Genomic DNA, 22,823 nt, shown 5'->3' with positions numbered 1-22,823 from the left:
GGAGGAGAGTAGTGCCAATTGAAGAAACCTTCAAGGCAAGTCTACAAGCGTGCTCGTAACTCTCAGAAGAGTACAGGGAAGGGGTGACCTTCCAGGCCAACAGCCATGCCTTTCGGGCTGAAACTGCGGCGGACCAGACGCTACAATGTCTTGAGCAAGAACTGCTTTGTGACAAGGATCCGTCTACTGGACAGCAATGTGATCGAGTGCACCCTCTCCGTGGAGAGCACGGGGCAGGAGTGCTTGGAAGCTGTTGCTCAGAGGCTGGAATTGCGTGAGGTAAGAGTAACCCGGGAAAGACCATCTGTCACTGTATAACTTGACACATTTTTAGCTCAGGCAGTCTGTTTGTTTGAATCATGTTGTTCTCTGAGCTGGCCAGATATGATCAGCAGCTGGAGCTTGGACAAACACACTCTGGTTGCATGAAAACTGAAGGCAGAACAGCATTCAGGGTTTTGTGCTGTTGCTCATTCATCATAGCTTTGAGAGCTCTTTGTAATATGAAGATGAAGTTTCTCCTTTTCTTAGAAAGCAATGGGCGTTACTTTCTGAACTGGGATGCCAAGGCCCGAGTTACAGTAACTTTTATCTGAATGTAACCCTGGTTTCACCAAGGCTGCTGGTTGAATTATGCCAGTGAGGAGACTACTGGCTTTTAACTGTCTACCTTCATATAAATATATTCATGTTACTAACATACTGAAAAAGACAACAGTAACATTTTGAGGGTGTTGGATTTTTTTCTTCCTTTTGTTCAATTGAAATATTTCACAACTGAAACTCTGGAAGGCCTCTTTTATGTTCCTAATGCTTCTGGAAAGGCTGAAGAAACCGTCTTACTTTATTAAAAGACCGAAATCCTTTATTTTCTACTCCTTGCTGTAGAGTTCAGTGTTTGAGTCCTTACATATATCCTGCATGCTTCTAGGGTTTTGCAAATCACAAGTTGAAAACCATTGCTTGGAAATTGCTGCATTGTTGTCTGACTGTTCTGGCTAACACTTTCTGTAAGCACAGCTGAGAAATCTAATAACCTTGCAGTGTCTTACATTTATTGGTCCATGGCCATTTGTAATGGTGGCAACTGGAAGGTATCATACAAATAACTAGTGCAGATGAAAACGAAACAAAAAATTCTTTTTTGTACGTCAAAAATCAAAAAGAATGAGAGAAGAATCTCACTCTGTGTGTCTGCAGAATAGGCAGGAGAATGTGCAGGCAGGAATAGGGCAGAGAGTCAGAATATTGCATAGTGGTTTTTCATACTTAGAGATTTTTTTAATGTGGATTTTAGTAGAATCATCTTCCCCCTCCCCTTCTAGAGATGAAGATTTCCCAGTAATTACTTTTTTTTTTTTTTTCTTTTTTCTTTCTGTTGGTGATGCTTTAGGGCATCCTTTCAGAGAGGTTAGGTCTTTCCCTTTCCAGTCCAGTGCAGAAACGGGTGAAATGAATGAAGTGATTCTCCTTGTATTCTTTGTAGGCTTATCTAGTTGGTGCAGCAGAAGTCTGGGGCCTAGTGATTCTCTCTGGAGGTCCACCTGCGTTTGCGAACAATAGCTCTGTCAGCGGCTTAGCATTCTTTTCCGCAAAGCATTTTGTGATTTCAGAACGTGTTTTGTTCCACTTTGGAACAAAGCCTGAAGTTAGAAAATTTTCCAGAGAAAAGAGATTGGACAGTGGAGTAGCAAAGGAAGTTGTTTTGGTCAGTGTTCAGTTTCATGGGGGTTTTCTATTGCTTTGGTTTTTTTTTAATTTTCAAATTTATTTGTGTCATGCAAAAAGAAATGTCAGCACAAAAAGTTTGTGTTTCAAGATAAAAAATACTTTAACAACACAGAAGAGAATGCTTTGATGTTGTTGGAACACTTTCCCCTTCTTTCATCACCCTCCCCACTTTCTTTCTAAACAAAGTTTTGGCAACGTTGAACCAATTTTGTAAAGTTCAGATTTCAACAGTACAGCATTTTTTGACAGAAGTGTAGTTGTTTCGGGTTTTTTTTGGGGGGGGGGTGGGTGGGTTGTGTGCGTGTGTTGGTTTTGGTTTTATTTTTTTAAGTATGTTTTTCTGATTGATTCGTAGCATCCATTCCTGCTTTAAATGTTTAGGAGAGAATTACCAACCTCTCTGAACTTTGTGAGTGTCTCCCTGTATCTTTTTCTGCTTCTTTCATGAGGAATAATTCGAGCTAGCAAGCTTGGAGGTGCTGGGTGCTGTCCTTTCCCTCAGACCCCAAATTCAATTCTTCTTCTGCCACTCTAGTGCTCCTGCCATGGTTTGTAGGGAAACAAGGCTGATGCAGATATTTGGTGACTGTCCCCTTCCCTCTAGGCTCACTGTCATTTTTGAACTCACTGGCCAATCAAGTGCTACAGAAGGGGCAAAAAATACTTTGACAAAGCTCAAATTTCTACAAGATTTGTGCAGCTGGATAGCTGAGTAGAGGAGAGGAGCCCATTAAGTGTACGAAGGAGAAAATCCTTGCAAGTGTCCATATTGGAGAGGGACTTTTTAAATTCCCCAATGCAGCAAAAAGTTCAGCTGGGATTTGTCTTTTCTTAGAAATCCTGATCAGCAAACTGAGATGTGTACATCATAGTAAGGAAGAATCTAAGGTTCATTAAATCCCGTGCTCACAAAACAATACTAAAATCCTGTTTGTCTCCTCCATGCCATCTCAGGTAAGAATACGTGTTCTCTTAAAAGCAAAGATCAATTTTTGTTTGATACTCTAGTTTGGTCATATGTTTAAATAAATCCCAGGTGTACCCCAACTTTTACCTTTGTGTTAGAAATACATCCATGTTTCACTCAAGCCAGTTTCTTAGAAATAAACAAAAACCTGTCCAAACCCTCCCTGCTAAAAACCAAGGCTGTTTGAGATTACTGTATGTGGTGTTGTGAAGGACTGTCGATCATTATACCACACATGACTGAAAAACAGTATCTAATGGATTATGCATATTTCTATTTGATCTCTGGGGAATGCAACTCCCTTGCTGACTGAGTCAGGGTTCAGGAATAGGTCAGTAGAAAGTGTAGCCATGTAACTACTGTAAAATCTGGTTTTATCCTTTTCAGCAAAGCTCTTGACAAAGCGTCAGGTCTTCCAGTTGAACAGTTACCAGTTTCAGTAAAATTAGCTGTTATGCCAGCATTATGTAAAAAGTAAAGACAAGATGAGAAGAGGAAGGGAAAAAGAGGAAAGGCAACATCAGCAACGTCATTTTATAATCTTGTATGTAAGTGCAGAGATTATAAAAAGGATTTTTCTCCCCAATATAATGGCATTTTTGCCTTTAAGTGAGACTAAGTGAACCTTCTTGAAATAGTAATATGTACAAATCTGTTGTAAGACTTGATGTCTCTTTCTCCTTTTTGTTCTCCTTAATTCGCTTTTATAAAATGATAGAAAGTTTAAAGATGAAATGTTTTGATGTGTTGTAAGGTGGGGCACGAGGGAGGCAAGAAGGTCCTTTCAAACCAAAATTACTCTTTCAAGCTGAATTTCACAATGGTACCTCCAGCACTACGACGCTGCAGATGCTGACCATTGTTGCTGGCCATTTGTTGCCATTCTGACCTTTTTTTTTTTTTTTTTTTTGTGCCCTAGAAAGTGTCCCCTCCTCATAGGGCATGACTGAAAATCTGTGTTCAGCAGCCAGGTTGCCTCCAGCTTTGGTTTGGTTTGACTTGTCTTGCTGGTGAAGCTGAGATGGGGTTCAGGCAGTGCTTGGACAAGAGACCTTCTAGGAATAATTGGCTGCCGTAAATGGTGCCTTCCCCACTGTGTGAGCGCCCCGGGATAGCCGAGTTTAATGCTTTTTGCCTGGAGGAACTGGAACTCTGCCTCTTTCTCAAGGATAAATATTTAGTTGGCCGCCTAACCAGATGCTTTAATAAACACTGAGCCTGTCTTGTTGGATCATTTTGAATGAAATTTGCTGGTTTAGTAACTGTCTGTTTGTCTCCTATTGTAGACAATTCTACTCTCTTTGCCCAGCATAAAGGCAGGGGTAGTTCTGGACTTGAGACCATAGCTAAGCCCAAGTCCAAAACGAATATGTTGCCTCCTGAACTGGCAGCTAGAATACCATCTTTTTTTAAGACTTCTCAGGACAGGTTTTGTGTATCCAGTTTTCTTTTCGGACTCAACGTATTTTGAGGACCACCTTTTCATGTAGTGTTGTAGGGGCATGCAGATGCAGTGGTTCTTGTCCACTGCTTTAGCAGAGGACTGCAGTTCCTGGAAGAGTGTAAGCCAGTTTCCTTGGACCACGTATGAAGTCATGTGTGGTGGGTAAGACAAATTTTAAAACCTTGAGAGAAAATTAATGTAAACTCTTTTCTAACAGAGGTCTTTATGTATTTGCAGATTAGGCAGACCAAAAGCACTAGCAACTGTAGCTCTTTGCCTGCAGAATGGATATGTGTGCATACATTTAGCATTATGAAAAGCTTTCCTTCAGTTTGTGTCACTAGTCTGTCAACTGTGGCTGGAAGAAGGGGTGTGTTTTGGTTTTTTGGTTTTTTTAGAAGCGAAAACATCATTCATTTTCTTTGCGACTTCAACTGCTGATGTACCTGCTAGAGCAGGGTTACTTCAGAGCCTGCCAGGTGCAGGGCTAGATATTTATTCCATGAAAACTGGAGTGAAGTCAGTAGTTCACTTTGTACGGATGGACAAACAGACCAGCTTTTGGAATCAACCTAGCTTTCAATCAGCTGCTTACAGAGAAAAGGTCCCATTTTTATATCCCCTCATCTAATTTGTGGGGTGTCTACTGTAAAAATGTTTTGTGGGCTGGAGTGTATGCCAATGCATGACTTGTTCTGTAAGGCCTTCTGGGCAGTCACATGCCTGGTCATGGCGTACTGAACTCGATGGTCCAGTCATTTCCAGTCCCATGTTCCTCTGTTCCTGTTTGGGAATTACTAATGTTCCTAGGGGGAACTGCATTCACAGTAGTGGCTACAGAAGTCCTTCCCCACTGTGGATTGTTAAAAAATGCTAATGTTTTCAAGAAGAGAAGTTTCTGGCGACAGGGAGCTGATATTCAGATAACTGCATTGGTTGTCTCTCCAGCAGAGTGCATGCGTTTGTGACTTGAGCTTTGCTTTGCAGTCCCTGTGCTTCATTTGCAGTTGCTCAATCCTGTCCAGGCTGCTTTCCAGGAAAACAGATGTCTCTTAGTTGTGTGAAATGCATGCTGCCCTTGGTCCGCTGTATCTGCTGTAGGCTAGAAGCTTAAACACTGCATTCCCTTCACTTCTTATTCCTTGGAAGTGATTCAGAATTCTGGATTTGATACCTGAAGAGCCTTTCTCCTGTAGCAAATCTAAATTTTTATTGTCCCCCTGCCCCAACTCAAAGGGGAGGGACTGTGCTCATTTGAGCTGTTTAATTGCAATACCCTTAATCCCTCTGATAACTCTTTTAGACTTCAGACTCCAAATCATCTTAGTTACTTGATGTTTTACAAGTACTTGACAGTGCGAATTTGGGTCCTAGGTGGTGTGGATGTTTGCTTTTTAAAGTACTATGGAAGATCTGTTTTCACAGCTCTGCGCTGTTTCTTGCTGGGGATGAGCTGCCCTGCAGTGATTTTCAAGAGTTTGTGTATTAAAGGATTTACCTTATGAGGTGGTAAAATCGCTGTGCTTTTTTCTGCCTTCACATGAATTCCTTTCCTTTGCTGTTTCCACTCCCACCTTCATTTTAATCTAATTACTGTCATGGCGAGCTTGTCAGAAAGAACTTTCTATTCAGGGATGATTACAGATGGAAAGCAGATATGTATCAGTGAAATGGTTTGTTTTCTTTTAAGTTTATGCTATGGGAGATGCTGACTCCTTGTTTTATTTGTGCCCTGGATTGATTAAGTTATTGAAGATGAATTCTAGAAGGAAAATCTACCTTGATTCTCGTCAAAAAAAAGCTCGCTTACTTCACTGTACTGAACTGAGCTTAAAGTGAAAGGACTTTAAAGCAGTGTTCGTACTATACTGCAGGTTTGTTAGGCTTAATTGAGCAATCAAGTTGAATTAGTTATCACCTTACTTAAATGCCAGTATGGACTTTTTCCAGAGTTGAAAATATGTACGTAATGAGCCCTAAAATAAATACACCTGCACTCCAATTCAGAGTTTCTGCATATGATTCTCTCTTGCATGCCCTCAGCTATAAAATAGTTGGAACAGTGTTGCCCTTGCTGGCTTGTTGTAATTTCTAAGCATTTTAATTTTTCAATATTGCATTAGTTGCCATTGTATTGTATGCTAAGTCATGGTACGTGCAATGGATTTTAGAGAAATATCCTTACCAAAGTGAAACAGGTTGTAGATGGTGGTTTTTGCAAAGTATAATGGTTGCAATTTGTCTGCTACAAAAGTAGACTTTTTATTTAAAAGTGTGAACATCTGGGAAATCCAGCTGGTGAAATCTTGATGGTTTAATTTACAGGACAAACTTTTTGAATGTATTAAAAGTAATTTCAAATGACAGCTTTATAAAACTGCAAATAGGGGTTTTTCTATGTCTCCAATATCTCTTATTTAAAATGTGATGCTATGTATAAAGTATTGTGACTACCTGTGGAAGGATGGTTGTACAGGTAAGTTAAGCTATAACAACAAAATAAATATTCTATTTGTTTTAGGGTTAATCTAATCTAATGGAAACAACTGGAAAGTTTTCATTGAGTACGGAGTCAGTTGGATTAAACACCAAGAACGTTTATTGAAATAAAATGAGAGAAATATGCAGAAATAGTAATGATCCCACTTTCAGATCCTAAATCTGCTTGGTGTCCACCAAAGTTCCCCCCTCAGTTTCCATTTCCTTCATTCCAGTGTTAGTACACAGTGGTGTTTTATATTGAAGGCATTGCTAGAGATCTCCGGATGCTGTCAGCTGAAATACTGAAGAAAAAGAAGTTGATAAAAACATCGCAGTTAGGGCTACAGTCAGGTTTCCAAGCAACTGATGGATTAGTTCCTTTGCTAAAAATGAACACTTTTTTTCACCTTTTCTTCAGATCTGTAGTTGTAGTACTTCCTGTTAATTATAGTGTTCATTTCCCTGTGGTGTGTTTAATACGGAGGTGTAAGGGCTTTTCAATAGAGTCCATGATGGATTGGCTATTCCTTCAGCTGCTTATTACCAATGTGTACTATTTGAAGCTCTAGTTCTGAATGTGGTTGCTTGGAAATTGCTCTCCAGAAGTCCCATATGGCTTATACAGGAGGTACTACAGCCATTGAGATTTACACAGGATAGGAAATAGTTGAGGTTTTCAACCTGGTGTTTCTGTAAGAGCCTAGAGCAAACTAATTGTGTGTGTGATGCACATTTTAAGTGTAATACTAGTCCGTAATAAACCTTGTGAGTGCATTTAAAAAAAAAAAAAAGTAAATGTGCTCTGTATTGGGTAAACAGTTCTGATATTGGTAGATATATTTTGACATATGTGTATGGGTTTGCGTTCTTTTTTTATAGCTGGGAGAGTTCTTGTCCTTTGCTTGCGGTGGGTCTGATCGAAAGTCTCATGAAACCTTTGTGCTTTGGTTCAGACTTAAGTGTTTGTCTGTTCACGAGGCACAGGTGTAAAAGACAACAGACTCAGACACTTTCTATAAATCATTTATGTGAACTGTGCCATAATGTCAGATAGAGCTCTTTAATATGCATTTGGGAGAGATGGTAGGGGGCAGGTAGTACTCCATGAAGTATTTTATATTTCAATATTATTTGTCATTGTTTTCAAGTCGTTCCTAAAAGTAAAAAAGGAAACTAAAAATATTACTCTGATTTTGCATATGGAAAAATTTACACAGTGCCATCTGTTCTTATTTGCATTTGTGTCATTGGTTGTATGTGTGATCTAGCTGAAAAAGGTAAACTGACACTGTTTTGTTTCTTTATCTAGACTCACTACTTCGGCCTTTCCTTTCTCAGCAAGAGCCAGCAAGTCCGCTGGGTTGAGCTGGAAAAGCCTCTGAAGAAGCAGCTGGACAAATTTGCCAATGAGCCTTTGCTTTTCTTTGGGGTAATGTTCTATGTGCCCAGTGTGTCCCGACTGCAGCAGGAGGTAACAAGGTATGTGGTTTCCCTCTGTTCACACTATTATGGTATAGCTGAGAGGGAACAGACAGTTGCTCTGTTTCTGGCATTCAGTATTTAGTCAGGTATTACCTGTTTTTTTTCCTTTCCTGATGGTTGCCGAAATGGGAAAAAGTGAAAGAAGTCACCTTTCGATAATTATATCGGGGGGGAAGCATTGGTGAATGATTATATGTGACCAACTGCATAAACAAAAAGGTTTTAAAACATGTATCTGTTATTCCTTGACATAAATTTTAAAATTAATCATTGCAACCATACTCCTTTTCTGTAACCTTCTACTGATTAAAAGGAAGCCGTAGGCAAAGGACCTTTATATACAGTTTTGGTTTATTATTCTTATGTCTACCTGTGCTTTGCTGAAAGTGAACTTTGGCATCTTTTCTGGGTTTTGCCCATCCCACTTCTGATTCTTCCCCTTACACTTTAGAAAAGGATTAAAATTGTTAGAGGGTATTAGTCCTTTAATTATGATCAGGGTGCACCTTTGCAAACAACTTCAGTGGGAATTACTCTTTTATTCAGAGCCCTGTGCTGCAGTTTTAACAATGTGACTGTTTTGAGGGGCTGTTCTTGTAAACCACATCACTGTGTGGTTTTTGCCATCTGTGCTGTATTTTTAAAAAGGAAAAAAAAAAGGCCAAACAAAACCCAACCAAAAAACAGGGAGAGGGGGGAAAAAACCCAACAACCCACCTCACCCAAAAAGGGGTTGGCTTGTTTTCTTTTTAAACAAAATTATTTCATTTGTCTGGTCTAGAGCAAAGTTGCATCAGCACAACTAGGTGTAAAGCCTGGAATAAGTGAGTGATGGCTACAGGTGGCAGAAGCCTCCCCACTGAAAACAATATTCCGTTGCTGCAAACCTGAAATTCACCACGTTGCTATCATCTCTAAAAAAGATGTATAAATAGTGGAGAAAGAGTGGCTGTAATTTTAGAAGGTGTGTGAGATATGAAGTGGTTTTTATATTGCAGATTGTGTATTTTAAAGGATTTTTTTCGTAACACTGAACTGCAGAATTGACTTTGGTAGGATCTGGTAGATTTGATTCTTAAAATGATGGCTGTCAAGCAGTCGATTGACTACTGTATATGCAGAGTTCTTGACAAACAGTGGTCTGTGAAAGCATCACAAAACTTACATTTTCCTAGGAATAGACTGAACATTAATGCTTGTCTGTATCTGTGTGTTCCTGTTTTGTACATGTTGGGAGAGGGATGCCTCATACCTTTTCCTTCAGAATTATTTAACAAGCAGACGGGATGTCTGAAATGTTCTGTTGATCACTTTTGTCAGCCCAATCCTGGCTTAGTTGTGTGCAAGGAAGCATTGTAGCTATTATCTCTTCAAGCTGCAGCCTGCAGTGCTGATTGCTCATTCATAGCTCACCTGCAGAGGTGTATTTGCTCATTCTGCCCAGGTTGGTAATAACAAAACATTTCAGTGACAATTGAACTTTGCAGCACTCTCAATTGGAGTGGCTGCTGCATTGTTTTGCTTTCTGAAGTGATTGATAACATAAGCTGTAGAGTCTTATAAGTGGCTCTTACATTTCTTTAAACGTCTGTAGCAAAACCAGTAGCTTACTAGTGGGTCTTAGGTACAGAATAGCCTGTTAAGACTTTTTGTTGTTGTTGTTTCCTGAAGTGGGATTGCTTCACTGTAGATAATGTGATGGCAGCAAACCTTCACCTGTGCAGTACTAAGTAGATGCAGTAAATCTCATGTTTGAAGCAGCGAGTGGTGGTGACATGGAGGGCTCTTCCGAAACAAATGGCAGAGAAAGGCTTAATCTGGAGTGTGGTCAGATGGACAGGTGAGGGTGTTTTTGTAGGCTTTTTTTTTGCTTTGTTTGCTCTTGGTAAACTGATTAAACATTTGTTTTGAAATTGAGACTGGCTGCTTTTAGGATTAGGCTTGATCATGATACAATTACCTGTGATGGTCAGGTAGGTACTAGACTTGTCCACTCAGTGCCCATGTATTTGACTTACATTTACATACAAATGACAAATCTGTCTTATATGTAAAACTTGTGATCAGACACTTCATCTTCTTCTGGGAAGCTGCAGAACCACCACCACCAAACAAACCCAACCCCAAACCAAAACCATTACCAAAGGCTGAAGCTGCAAAGCTGGTGACAGCACTGCCAGCAGTGAACTTGTTACCTTTGTAACCTTCTCTTGGTGGAAACATCTCCAGCCCTGGGCTTGCCTGCCCATGTCTGGAGCTTGAGGTGAAACTTATCTTTCAGTCCAGGCTTTTAGTTAATTGTAGACTCCAGAATTTCCAGGGTTGATTAATATTCCTTGAAGATCATGAAGTCTTCTGAGAATACTTTAGCAAATGCTTACATAATCCACAAGTATTCAAAAAAACCCAGGGAATTGGTTTTCTCAAATGGTTTACTCTGCCTCTGATCTGTAGGATTATAGACTTTAGCCTGATAGCTGCTTTTGAGAGATTTGTCCCGAATTGAGTGTTTCTCCCTGCTTCCAGCAACTGCAGCCCCATGTGCCTCGTGCTGTCATCATGAAAAGGGGAAAATGATCCAAGGCTTTAGTTTTTGTTGGTTGAGAGGAGCATTGCGTATGGGGTCGGTCAGTGGCTCTGAGGCAGTGTTCCTTAATCATTTTTTATTTGAAAGACCGTCTGGCTCTTCAGAACAGTCTGTGGACCGTGTTGCATTCCGCTATTGTTTGGCAATTGGAACCACAGGAAGAATCCTTGTACAAATAAGACCCTTCATATTTAGGTGAATTCATAATAGTTTATTTATAAAATCATAATTTTTTTACATTTTATCATAACTGTTGGAAGTCTAAAATGCTAATTATGCCTTCAGGCTCTTGGATTTTAGCTGCCTGCAGGTGTTGGTAGTGGTCAGGAGCTCTTCATGGTTTTGCTGGTAGCTTCCTGTATTGCACAAGCCAAATGTGGATGCAGAAATAAGTGTGAGTAACACTGCTCCAAGTGCTAGGTCCCCCAGTGGTGAACAGGCTCTATGGAAACCTGTCTGTATGTGACATGCTGGGAGAGGAGTGGAATAGTAATCTAGTAAGAAGTCAGTGCCATCCTTCAGGGCTACAATGTGGGAGTGTCAGTTGACTGGCTGAAGCTAAACACAAGTAGCAGTGCTACCCACAGAGTTGCGGAATGGTTGAGGTTGGAAGGTACCTCTGGAGATTGTCTGCTCAGAGCAGAGCCAACTAGAGGAGATTCCTCCAGGACTGTGTCCCACTGGATTTTGAATATCTGCATGGATGGAGAGACTCCACGCCTTCTCTGGGAAACAGTTCCAGTATTCAGTCGCCCTTGCAATAAAGAAGAGGGGGTTATGTTTAGAAGGAGTTTCTTGTATTTCAGTTTGTGCCCAAATGACCTCATCATTTCAAAGGTGTGGATGGGTATTGAGTGACTGAGGGGGTGAATGGGTTACCTGGGTTGGCCATGTAACTGGTTATTGAGGACCTGTAGAGCTGCAGGCCTCTGTCATATAAACAAAAACACAGCCATAACTTAATGTGGATGCCTGTAGTTAATTTGTAAGAGGTATGTCTGATAATATGAGAAAGAAGGGCCTGTGCGATCCTTGGGAAAGAAAACGAAAAGACAGGACTGCCAGAGCAGTTTCTTCAGCTAACAGCTCTTTGAAGTCAGCCTCTGAGGCCTGCAGGAAAAGGTGAGGCAAGGAGTACTCTGGGGGACACATTAATTGCTTCAGTAGGACAAATCTGACTCTTGTGGCTTGCAGCTCTTCCCTTCTTTTTTACAAAATTGACAGTTGCTCAAAGATACTGAATCGGAGAAAACTCAGTAACAACTAAGTGTTATTGAGCAGGTATTCTTTATTGGTGCACCGGGCAGCATGGGGGATAGCTCCTTCCATATGTGCACATGCAAGCGTTAGGATTCTTGCTTTATATTTACAGCTTGTATGTTTATTCATTACATTTCTAAGAAAAGGTCAGGTTATTCTAATAATTTTCAGGAATTCATTAACATAATTTCCTCCCATAGTCCCGCCTCAGTCCGCCCAAGTTACGCCTCCGTTGGTGGTCCTTGGTGGTCATTGGGGATGAAGATCTGAGTCTTCCTCATGGTTCAACTCTTGAACTTGTCCTGTGGCACATGCCCTGTACCATCCTGGGTCTTCTTCAGTTCACAGAACCAGCTCTTACTAGTTTCCCTCCTTACCTCTCCGGCTCAGTCCTTTGTGTTCCTTGAGCCTCACAGTCTGATTGGAGGATTCCACCTGCTGTCCCTCATTTGGCTAACTTTGCTTCCTTCTTATCTCTAAAGACTAGTTAGTTAGTCAGCAATGGGTACATAAATACGCAGACTTCATTACAAACTGGCCTTATTCTTTGTTGCAATACAAACACTAGGGGTGTGGGGGTTTTTTCCCTCCTCAGACAAAGTGGTGCATTGGGACACAGGGTAAGAAGCATCAGCAGGACATCATCTGTCTTGTTCAGTTAGGGATTTTGAGTGCGAGTGGTGGGGCTCCTGAGGATAGCCATGTTTCTTGATCTGTGATAGAAGCTTCCTGCAGATGTCCTAGGGAAATGTACTGTGCAACTGGTGGCTGCTTTCTGTACCTGTCTCTTCTTTCTGGTAATGGCAATGAAATAATTGTTAGTGCTATGCCTTCCTTTCCACGTAATAATAGCACTGTACTCTTGGCATTGGGTCTTCTCCTAGGAGTGGTATTTCCTACCCTCTAGTTCTCTTATTTCCCTACTGTTTCTATTCTGTTTCATTTGTCTTGGGTTGACACTCCCGTCTGTGTGTATCCCCTAATCTTAATGCTGTCTCCTCCAAGATCTCAGTAACTCCAGAATCTTCACCACCTCTAGTCCTAGCATTCTACCTGCACCTAGTCCCATGGACATCTTCCAGGGGGAATTATGAATTGAAGCCCCATGGTAATTTCTTAAGGTGTCAGTAGGAGTTTCACCATGTTATAATTGCTATCATTTGAAAATTTCTAGAAGAATTTGTGATAAAACAAAACAAAACCAACAAAAAAACACCAAACAAAAAACCCCTGTCCAGGCTTGATGGCAGCTACCACAGGAGCCATTTGGGTGGGAGTATGGGGGCTGGCACATTAGCAAAAGGCATTTTTTGTGGAAGGCTACTTAGACAACCTCTTTTTAGTCTTTCAGCTGTTCTCAGAGTGAGCAGCCATCACAGGTGGAGATGCTGCACATGTTTTTGGCATATTTAAAGCACCTGGGATCTGCATACTGTCTGATACAAAGCAGTCTTTGTGATGCCCTGTAGAGTAGATATTTGCATAGATTAGAAATATAAATCTGTCTTTTATTTTCTGCTAACTCCTCAGAGGGGAGGCATCCTTTCAACCATTTATTTTTTTAAAAAATAAGGCTTTGTACAGTGTCTAAAGTAAACAAGCTTGCTTTCACTGTGCTCTTGTTCCAAAAACGGAGAACCTCCACACTCTTGTGGCTCTCTGAAAATGTGGGTGTGATGCTACTTTCTGCACAAGTATCAGACAGTCCATGGCCTTTTCTTTTTTCTTTTCACAGTTCAAAGGGAAAACTGAAGTTATATTTTGTTCCCCACAGTATCTCTATCTTCACACATGATACTGCTATGCCTCCTGTGAAGGAATGAAGGTGTGCTTGGGTCTGGTTTTCTTTTTCTTTCTTAGTAAGATATTGAAAGCTTCCTCTGTGTGCTCTGTGCCCAGTAATACCCAATGGTGTTTGTTGCAGATTGGGGCATAATCCTGTGAAACAAGTGTAGTTCCTAGCCTGGGTGCTACCAGTGGGGCTGGGTTCCCATGGTGCTGTGCATGGTAGGTCTGGCATGCACGACTATGCAGGGAGGGATATATTCCAGCATCTGCACTGTGCTGCATTGGGCTTTTGCCCCAAGTTCAGCTGTCGGCTCTGCTTTTTCCCTGAAGAGCGTGCTGTACAGCTTTTCTGTGAAAGAAAACAGTGTTTGGAATGGAATGGCTGCACCTGCAAAGTGTGGGAATGAATGTGTTTGCAGGTGGAAAATTAGAGCCTGTGGCTGCCAGGCCTCTTTTCTGGAGGGCCTGTGAAAAATCAGCCTCAAACTTATCCTCCTTTAAGTGAACATTTATTTCCTCTGATGTTTTGCTGCCTTACCCTTTTCTTCGTAATTTCTTGTCACTTGTTTTTTTCTGCTTTTCTTTTAAGGAAGTATTTCTTTACAATTCCCCCACTTTCCCTTTCTTTATTTTTCTTCTAGAGAAAGAGAAGAATGTCTGTTTAAAAATTCTTCAAGAACATACAGAGCTACACACTCTTAGGACTGTGTGAATTTTTAAATCATGTATGGATAGATCAAAAAAAATTAGTGCTTGCTTCGTTTTTGCAGGGGAAAATGTTCTGGAAAATCTTACACTTTTTTTTTTTTTTTTTAATTTAAATAAACTTTGGGATTTTTTCCTTCCCATAAAAAAAAGTCTTTCTTAAATGTCTTGCCTGCTTGAGCTTATCTTTGCTTTTAGTCTGCTTTGCTTCACTTTTTTTTTTTGGACAAGCTAAAGTTTCACATCATCCTGTGTTGCTAGCTTTTAATACAAGTACAATCAGCTGTAGTTTTGTACCACTCACTGCTGTCTTTTACATGGTGCTTTTAATTGCTGTGTTAAGGCTGGATATCACATATCCTCCCGTGCCAGCCTGGTTTTGTGGCGAGCTCGGTGATGTGGAACTCTTTTGGCCTTTAAGGTCTTAAGGTACAGGAGGCTGCTTTGCTTTTCATGCTTGGTCACACCTGCAGCTTGTGGCTGTCTGAGAAGTCTCTGTGTGTACCTTTGAGTTCATGGTAGTTGATCAGAGCACTGTGATGACTTCATTGTCCAAAATGGTTATTTTGTGTATCACAGTGTGTCAGAAAAAAACAGCCCTACGTGTACAGTCTGATTTGTTCAGGACTGCCTTGACTGTGCTTGCCTGAAGTGATGAACTGTGACAGGTTGTGTGCCATGCTTGTTAATACACCTCTGATAGACCCATAGGATTTTTTTAATGCCAGTGGTTCTTAAAAATTCAGCAACACTTAACTTCTTTTTTTTCTATGAGAGTACAGAGAAATATGCAGGACGGGAGGAGGAGAGAGATGTGTGGTTAAGTTGGGTGGGTTGGCAAATAAGCAAGAACTGAGTGATACATGGCAAGTGGGGTGGTGGAGTATTTAAAAAAACCCAAAAGGCCAGAGTTTGGTGTCTCACACTTGAGGATTTAAGTCAAGATTTAACCATTCAGTATTACTGGTGTGACTGAGTGGAAAAAGGTTTGGTTTTCAGGCAACGGAAGCCTTACTGCCTTGTCCAAATTTGCCTCTTCCCAAGAACCTGTATTTCTATTTCATGTTTACAGCATGTGTCTAAGAGCATGCCTGCTTTCTCAGAAGGATGGTATCTGGGAGCAGGCTATGTAGCTTACAGGGAAATGAACACAGTTTCTCATTGCCATCTTTTCTGCTAAATGTCTTAACTACTGTGCCATGTGTCGATCAGCTGTGTTATGCTTACAGAGCTCTGCTTACACCATGCAGGAAAGGCCATGACACATAGCCCTCTCTTGGCACTAGAAAGAGCTGTGTGGCTTGCCCAACTGGGAAGATGATGCACCTCTTCCCTAAGAAGCAAGACTGTTCTCTTCCACACAAATATGGTATTAATGATCAGAACAGTCCCATATTTTTAACTATTTCCAGTTAAAAAGTGTCTGTTGGTTCTCTTTGTACATTTCTTAGGTATATTGGGCTGGATCCTTGCACAGCATAAACCAGTGTAACTCTAATCTTCTGAAAGAATATTTCCAACTTTATAATTATATACATTTAATTTATATATGTATAATATTTCTGTTTTATAGAGAGCTATAGGTCAAGAGGCTGTAATTTTAAATAATTCACATGAATGAAGACAATCACTGCTGTACATGAAAGTTGTATCAAATGAACAGAAAAGGACAGGATGTTCTATCAGAATGGCAGACCTTAGAAATGGAAGATAATTTCATCCTATGAATCCTGTCAATCCTTTTGTTCTCAGCTAAATGGTTTGGAGAGTCAAATTACTGGATAATTTTTACAGGGGAAGGGTGGGGAACAACTGTGAAGTGGCATGGGGTGCCAACTGACCTACATGTGGTGGTACTAATCCTTTTTTAACTGAAGAACTAATATACAGTGCTGTAAGGTAGGTGCTGTGTTATGAAACACAGTAAAAGAAGGGTTAGGACAACTACCAGCGTAAATGTCTTATTCATGAGAATATTCGTGAGACATTGTGGTAGGGTCTCCTGGAGGAAGGAGCAGGATCTCTGGAGCTGAAATTTTATAAGTTGGCAGGAGGGAAAGACATTTCTGCTGGTGTAAACTATTTTGGTTTAGACTATGGTTGCCAGCCTGCCTGACCCTGCAGGTCCTGGTCCTGACTGTGGTCCAGGTGCTGATCGTCTCATAATGGGAACTGCACTGTATCTCCTGAGGCTGGGAGAAAGGCAAGCTCTGGGATTTATTGCTAGGCGGGGGTAATAATGAACCCCCAGGGATCCCAGCTCTCTTCTGTTGAACAAGACTGTGGATGGGTCCTGAAGTAACTTCGTAATGTTGACTTTTTTTTTTTTTCCAGCTGCAGGAATTTGGAACTAAACAGCAATGCTCTCAGCCACCCCAGCTCCACTGTCTAGGAGCTCACGTAGCCCAGGCTGGGGAGCAGCTCTGGAACTGCTTGCAGGCTGGATGAGTCTTAAGAGCCCTGGGTGGCCACCCAGGCTTAGACAGTCTGGGGTATTTGCATTTTGGTGCTCCTTTGATGGTTTTATTGTTTTGTTTTAATTACTAGACTTTTTTAATATTAGTGGCTACTGCAGAGTAAAAAAACACACATTAGGCTTGTAGCCTGCCTTGTTGTAAACAAGCTGATACTTAATTAGCTTTAATGTTGTTTTTAGAGGACAACAACAACAAATAATGTGCAGTATTTGCTTGGGTCTTCTTGTGTTCATATTATTGCAGCGTATGTGTTGTTTTGCTTTTCAGTAATATTCTTGAGTAGGTTCTCTTTGGATGTGTATTTTAGTGGATGTTTAAACTTGGACTTTAAAATAAGAACTCCTTCAAGGCAGACCTAAGATTCAACATTAATTCCCTGTTTATAAAATAATTTGCTGAGGAGGGCAAACCGTTCTCCCAGCTGACTTTCTTCAGTGAATGGGAAGCTTGTTCTCTGTGTGTTCATTGTTGAAAGCTGAGCTTTTTGTGCCAGATATTTTAAGAAACTGTTGACGCTTAGATTTAATCTATTACACTATACTGTGCTTTTAGACCAGAAAGTGAATGCATTTTCATGTGTGTGGTTGGGCAGTACATATGTAGCAATTCTAAAAAATGGTGTTGCATAACTATAAATACAGTGTTGGATACTTCAGCCTGCATTCTTGCTTTAGTGTGTTTTGAAGGCAGTGGCTGTGGTGGTTGGAAATGTTGTAACAGGAATGTCTTGGCATTAGGCACTATCACATTTAAATCTGATCATGAGGAAATAATACTTATTTTAGGTTCTGGGGCTTAGTCATGTGTTCTTACATATCGCTTTCCTGAGGGGAACTATTTGTATGTTCAATTTTAGTAGAACAGATACTTTTGGAGTACTCTTTGGAGTAGACATTGGGGGGGGGGGGGGGGGGGCTTTTAAATGGCACCAAAGGTGCCAGAGCTTCCTCTGTGGTCTTAGACCAGCTTGAATCCTTCCATGCTAGTCATGCTGGTGGAGGCGTTTGCACTTGGGAAAAGGCACTTTGTGTCTTCCTTACTTGGGCAAGTGTGCTGTTGGAGACACATGCTAAACCCGTACATTGGTTGGGGGGCCTGAGTTGGCACTGAATGCTGAGCAGTTCTTGCTGACTCCTGCAGCGGGGTGAGGAATGTGGATGGCTTTTACCATAGTTGGGAACAAGAAATGACTCAGACTTTTGGGAAGAATTCTGCACCTGGGTAGAATGATGTAACAACTTTATTGTCCATGCTTGTGACTTTTATGGAGTATGATAGGATTTTCCTTAAACTTTGCAGCTTTTGAAATGGGGTAATGGTATTTATTTCAGTCAGGGATTTTTTTAGATGTTCAAAACAAAACTCAAACCAGATTGGTAACTGGCAAGGAAATAAAGGCATGAGAAGTGTGGCTCCAAGTACTCTCTAGCTTTCAAAAACCAGAAGGAAAAAGAACACCTAGCTTTTACCAAATAAAGAAGTATCATTCTTCAATAACAGCATGGCTTTGAGGGGAATTGATTAATGGCCTGTGAAACTTCAGAGATCACAGTAGGTTAATTGTGCATCCATTTCAGAAGTGCAGAGGGAGCCAGATGGATAGAAAATGTAGATATGTGCAGCAGGACAGAGGAGGGATCATAGACTATCTCAAGTTGAAAGGGACCTATATAAAGATCATTGAGTCCAATTCCCTGCTCCTCACAGGACTACCTAAAACAAAATCATGTGACTATGTATTGAGTCTGGCTGAGATGGAAATAATTTTCCCCATAGCAGCTCTGGCATTCAGCCAGGGTCAACCCACCACAGACTTAAGAGCGCCATCCAGATGCTTCTTGAACTCTGACAGGATTGATGCTGTGACCACTTCCATGGGTAGCCTGTTCACCTTCTCAGTGAAGAACCTTTTCCTAGTGTCCAACCTCAACTTAGAATCATAGAATAGTTTGGGTTGGGAGGGACCTTTAAAGGCCATCCAGCCCAACCTCCTTGCAGTGAGCAGGGACGTTTTTAGCTGGAACAGGTTGCTCAGAGCCCCGTCCAACCTGACCTTGAATGTTTCCAGGGATGGGGCTTCTACCACCTCTCTGGGCAGCCTATGCCAGTGTTTTACCACCCTCACTGTAAAAAAAAATTCTTCCTTATCTAGTCTAAATCTGCACTCTTGTAGTTTAAAACAAGTATCCCTTGTCCTATAGCAACAGCCCTGCTAAAATCCCCCATCTTTCTTATAAGCCCCCTTTAGGTGCTTCCGCTGACACAGCTTCATTCCATTTCCTCGTGTCCTATTCCTGGTCATCAGCAGAAGCAACTGTTTATGATTAGGACATGGCTGCAAACCACCATGTTAAAAATGTGTCTTCAATTGCATAGGGCAGTCAGAATTGAACATTAATTCCAGAAAGAGCAGCTGAAGGTCTATGAGACTGTTTGAACCTGGTACTTATGAAATTTTATATCCTTAAAGAGAAGGAAATAAATGAAGCATTTTGAAACTTGCTTTGGAGGTCTAACCAACTGCTGATGTAGGAGAGAGTCTTCTGCCTTCCTGCAAGGAAGCAAAAACCTTTTGGGTGGCCTATATGTTTGTTCTGTGATATCTGACAGCTGAAATGGTGCTGAGGCTAAAAACCTGGCCTTCTGTTTTTGTCAGTGAAGAGCTTGCTTTGTGTGCAGAGCTGCGTGTTTGGATGAGTCACCTACCGCTTTTTGTTTCTCTGCCTGTGAGGAAGCTGTCCTTGCTGCAGTTGGGGATCACTGGGATAACCTGGAGCATCAGTTCTCTTGTATTTAAATCCTGTCCTTCTTGGCCCTTGGCTTTCCCCTGTTAGATTTTTCCAGTGCCTTGCACACATATGGTTGCATATTCTTAGCTGTATTATTAACAGGACCCATTTTGTGAGTGCATGTGTTTTGTGTTTATGGAAAACCTTTTGAAAGTCTGCTTGTATGATCTGAACGTGTCCCCTTGTTCTTGTTTTGTGTTTGCAGCAGGTTATCTTGAATAGTGCTGAAAAGTTTTTTTAAATCTTGCTGTAATTGGCAATAGAACAGCCTCATGAAAACTGCAACTTACTTTTTTGGAATGAAGTGGAAAGTTGTGCTTTCTTTGAACTGCAGACTGTCTAAGGCAAGAGGGTAAGAAAAGTGGGAAACTGGAAAACACTTGTTGTCCCTAGCTGCCTGAGTCACAGAAGTGCCCCTCAGCCTTTATGCATCTCCTCAAATGGAGATGAAAAGGATCATTCCTTTTCTAATCTGTGACCTGTGCCGCTCACTACCTTTGTCATTTAAACTATTGCAAAGTGCTTGACTGCCTTTTTTCCCCCTTAAGGTGTAGTAGCAACGTGTATCATTGCAGAATGAGGTTGCCCATTCATTAAGGAGCACTGTGTACACAATGAATATTATGGTGTACCTCATAGATTAGTATGCTCCTTCTGACTTGTCTCCTGGCCTAGTTTAAGGCACTGTTTTTGACAGATGAATATGTTACCTAGGTTGGGGCTAGTATTCTCTTTGTCTTCCCATGTAATGCAGTAGCAGTGACTAGCAGTTTCTCCTTAGGGAAGTGCAGACTGCTACGGCATATGCTACTTGAAGTCTTCAAGACACAGGTCGATCCTACCTCAGTCATGTAATTTCTCCTGATGAAGCCTCAAGAATGAAGGTTACTCTAGACTTCATGTATAATCAGTGAGAAGAAATGGGCATTTCCACAGCATGATTCAGGATTCCTCTGTTGTGCATCACTTTTTGCAAGTGATTCATTCTCTTTTCTACTGCGTGTTTTGAAAAGGGAACTGCGGCTCACTGGTGTTTAGAAGACTATTTAGAAGTCCCAGATAGATGTCTGAAATTTGGCTACAGTGTCAGAAAGAGGGTCAAGCCATGAGCAGCAGCCTGTGAGCAGACACACATGTGCTTTTTGATTGGAGTTTTTAACTGCTTTATAATTTTGAGAATCCAACAGCCAGTGGCAATCTTGGTTACAGTAGCACTGCCGGTCTTCACTTAAATTTACTGAATTTTGATGGTTGTATTGCAGACTGGAGTAAACTTTTTCCCTTCTCTTATAGCTAAGACGTAAACCACAAAAACTAGTTCTAAATATACCCTTTTTCAGGGAGCTGAATACCTTTAATATTTTTTGCCTTGCTGGCAGGGTATAAAGCTAAAGGAGATGCAATTGGATGTCAGTACAATCCTGAAGTCTCTGAATGTGTTTAAAAGAAGCACTTGTGTGGAGGTACTTATGCAGCTGAAAATCGCAACAAGAATTTGGCAGAAATCTCAGTGTCGGAAGATGGCAGATTCCTGTGCAGTGAGATGTTCACTGGTTCAGTGTTTTATCTTTGGCAGCTGCTTTTGCACTTGATAGCTTCAGCTGTTGTTGAAGCTTTTACAAAGAATAATTATTCATTTCATGAAACGGATCTCCTTTACCCACCCAACAGGGCACTGAATCACATATTTCTCTGGCAACATCCCGTGTTATCAGAGCTGTGTTCACTTTTACAGGGTTGCGTTCACTGGGATGTTAGAACTTCCTGGGCAATGGTTTTATTGCATGATTCACTGATGTGCGGGGTGACTGTTTTCAACAATTCCTAGGAAAACACTAAGGTCACCAAGCTCTTTGGGAGGTGGAAACAACCCGAGTTTTACTGTTTTATGCTGGCAGTGAGCCCTAATGTAGGTGCTTGAAAAGTCTTTTCATAGGAATATGAGCTATTGTACTGACAGCCTGTAGATAGGTGTCAGCTTCATTGTGTCACATTTCAAGCAGTGTTTTCTTATTACCAGGGCAGTTTACTGTAAAAGGCAGTAGTGAATGGACTGGATTTTAGCTACCTACAAGGTAAAATTGGACTAAATCAATAGAGCTTTCCCGGACATTGATTATGTGAGGTTGGGATACTACCTAAAGGTTTTACTGTTAGAGGTTTTTTAATGAGTTCCATGAATTCATGAACAAGGTTTCACTGCAGGCTACTGGAGCATTTCTATATTTTTTTTTTTTCTTTAAAGTTCAGGTTAAGCACACATTCTGTAGGTTTGAACATGTTCACTTGCTCTTTGAATAAAGTAACACCTGAATACACTTGCATGCTGCTCTGCCCCCACAAACCAATCATTTTGTGATGTGCTTCTGGATGCTTACATATGCATACTGGTTGTTCACTGGTATATGTGTTCATGCTGGTCAACGTTTGCATCAGTGCACAGCGGTAACATTTAACCAGAAAAGGCTGGGGGACTTAGGTCATTCCAGAGTTTAGAGCCCTGCTGAAGGAGAATATTTAAAATACCTATTGAAAAATGAGATGGGGTTTATGAAGTGTATACAACATGTTTTATTACTCCAGCTGGCATAATGGACAGAGGGAGCATGGGGCAGTCGGAACTCTTAATATTTGTTTTGTGTCCAAAGAATATTTTAGTCATACCTGTACCTAGCCCAATTTTTTAAAATTGGGCTATCTCTTTATTTTCAGTGTTGCAGAATATGAGCTAGAATATACATATGTTCTAGTTAACTCACCACATTTTTTTAGCATGATACTCTAACCTGCTTGGCCATTAACCTGGCTGGCTACCAGGAGAATTTTCAAACTGTTGACTCATATTGCTTCCATATGTAACTTAAACCACCTTTTCCCACAGTGGAGACAACTTGAAGGTTAGCTGTGCTTTCTTTTCAAAAGGTCAGGGAACAGCATATTTTGTACTGAGTCAACACGTATGAGTAAAGGAAGTAAATCTAAGCTATTATTAACTTTTTGGGGTCTAATCTCATTTTTGCTGAAATCTTTCCTGATTCCAAATCAAGAAAGACCAACAGCGTTTTTTGCACTCCTCTTCCCCATGAGGTTTAGTAGTCTTCAGCATGCATAG

At 40.9% G+C, this 22,823-nt stretch overlaps 1 protein-coding gene across 1 annotated transcript in view; it reads left to right on the top strand.

Annotated features, from left to right (window-relative positions):
- Positions 1 to 105: 105 nt before the first annotated feature.
- The window catches only part of PTPN14 (protein tyrosine phosphatase non-receptor type 14), a 70,283-nt gene continuing 47,565 nt past the window's right edge, over positions 106 to 22,823 (top strand). Inside the window, exons 1-2 of the mRNA XM_009957103.2 lie at positions 106 to 279; positions 7,933 to 8,102. Coding sequence (XP_009955405.1) covers positions 106 to 279; positions 7,933 to 8,102 — 344 coding nt within the window. The remainder of the gene's footprint in view (positions 280 to 7,932; positions 8,103 to 22,823) is intronic.

Source organism: Leptosomus discolor, chromosome 2 (assembly GCF_034619465.1).
Source record: "Leptosomus discolor isolate bLepDis1 chromosome 2, bLepDis1.hap2, whole genome shotgun sequence".
In the NCBI taxonomy this organism is placed as follows: Eukaryota; Metazoa; Chordata; class Aves; order Leptosomiformes; family Leptosomidae; genus Leptosomus; species Leptosomus discolor.
This window is presented reverse-complemented; position numbering and strand designations above follow the sequence as displayed.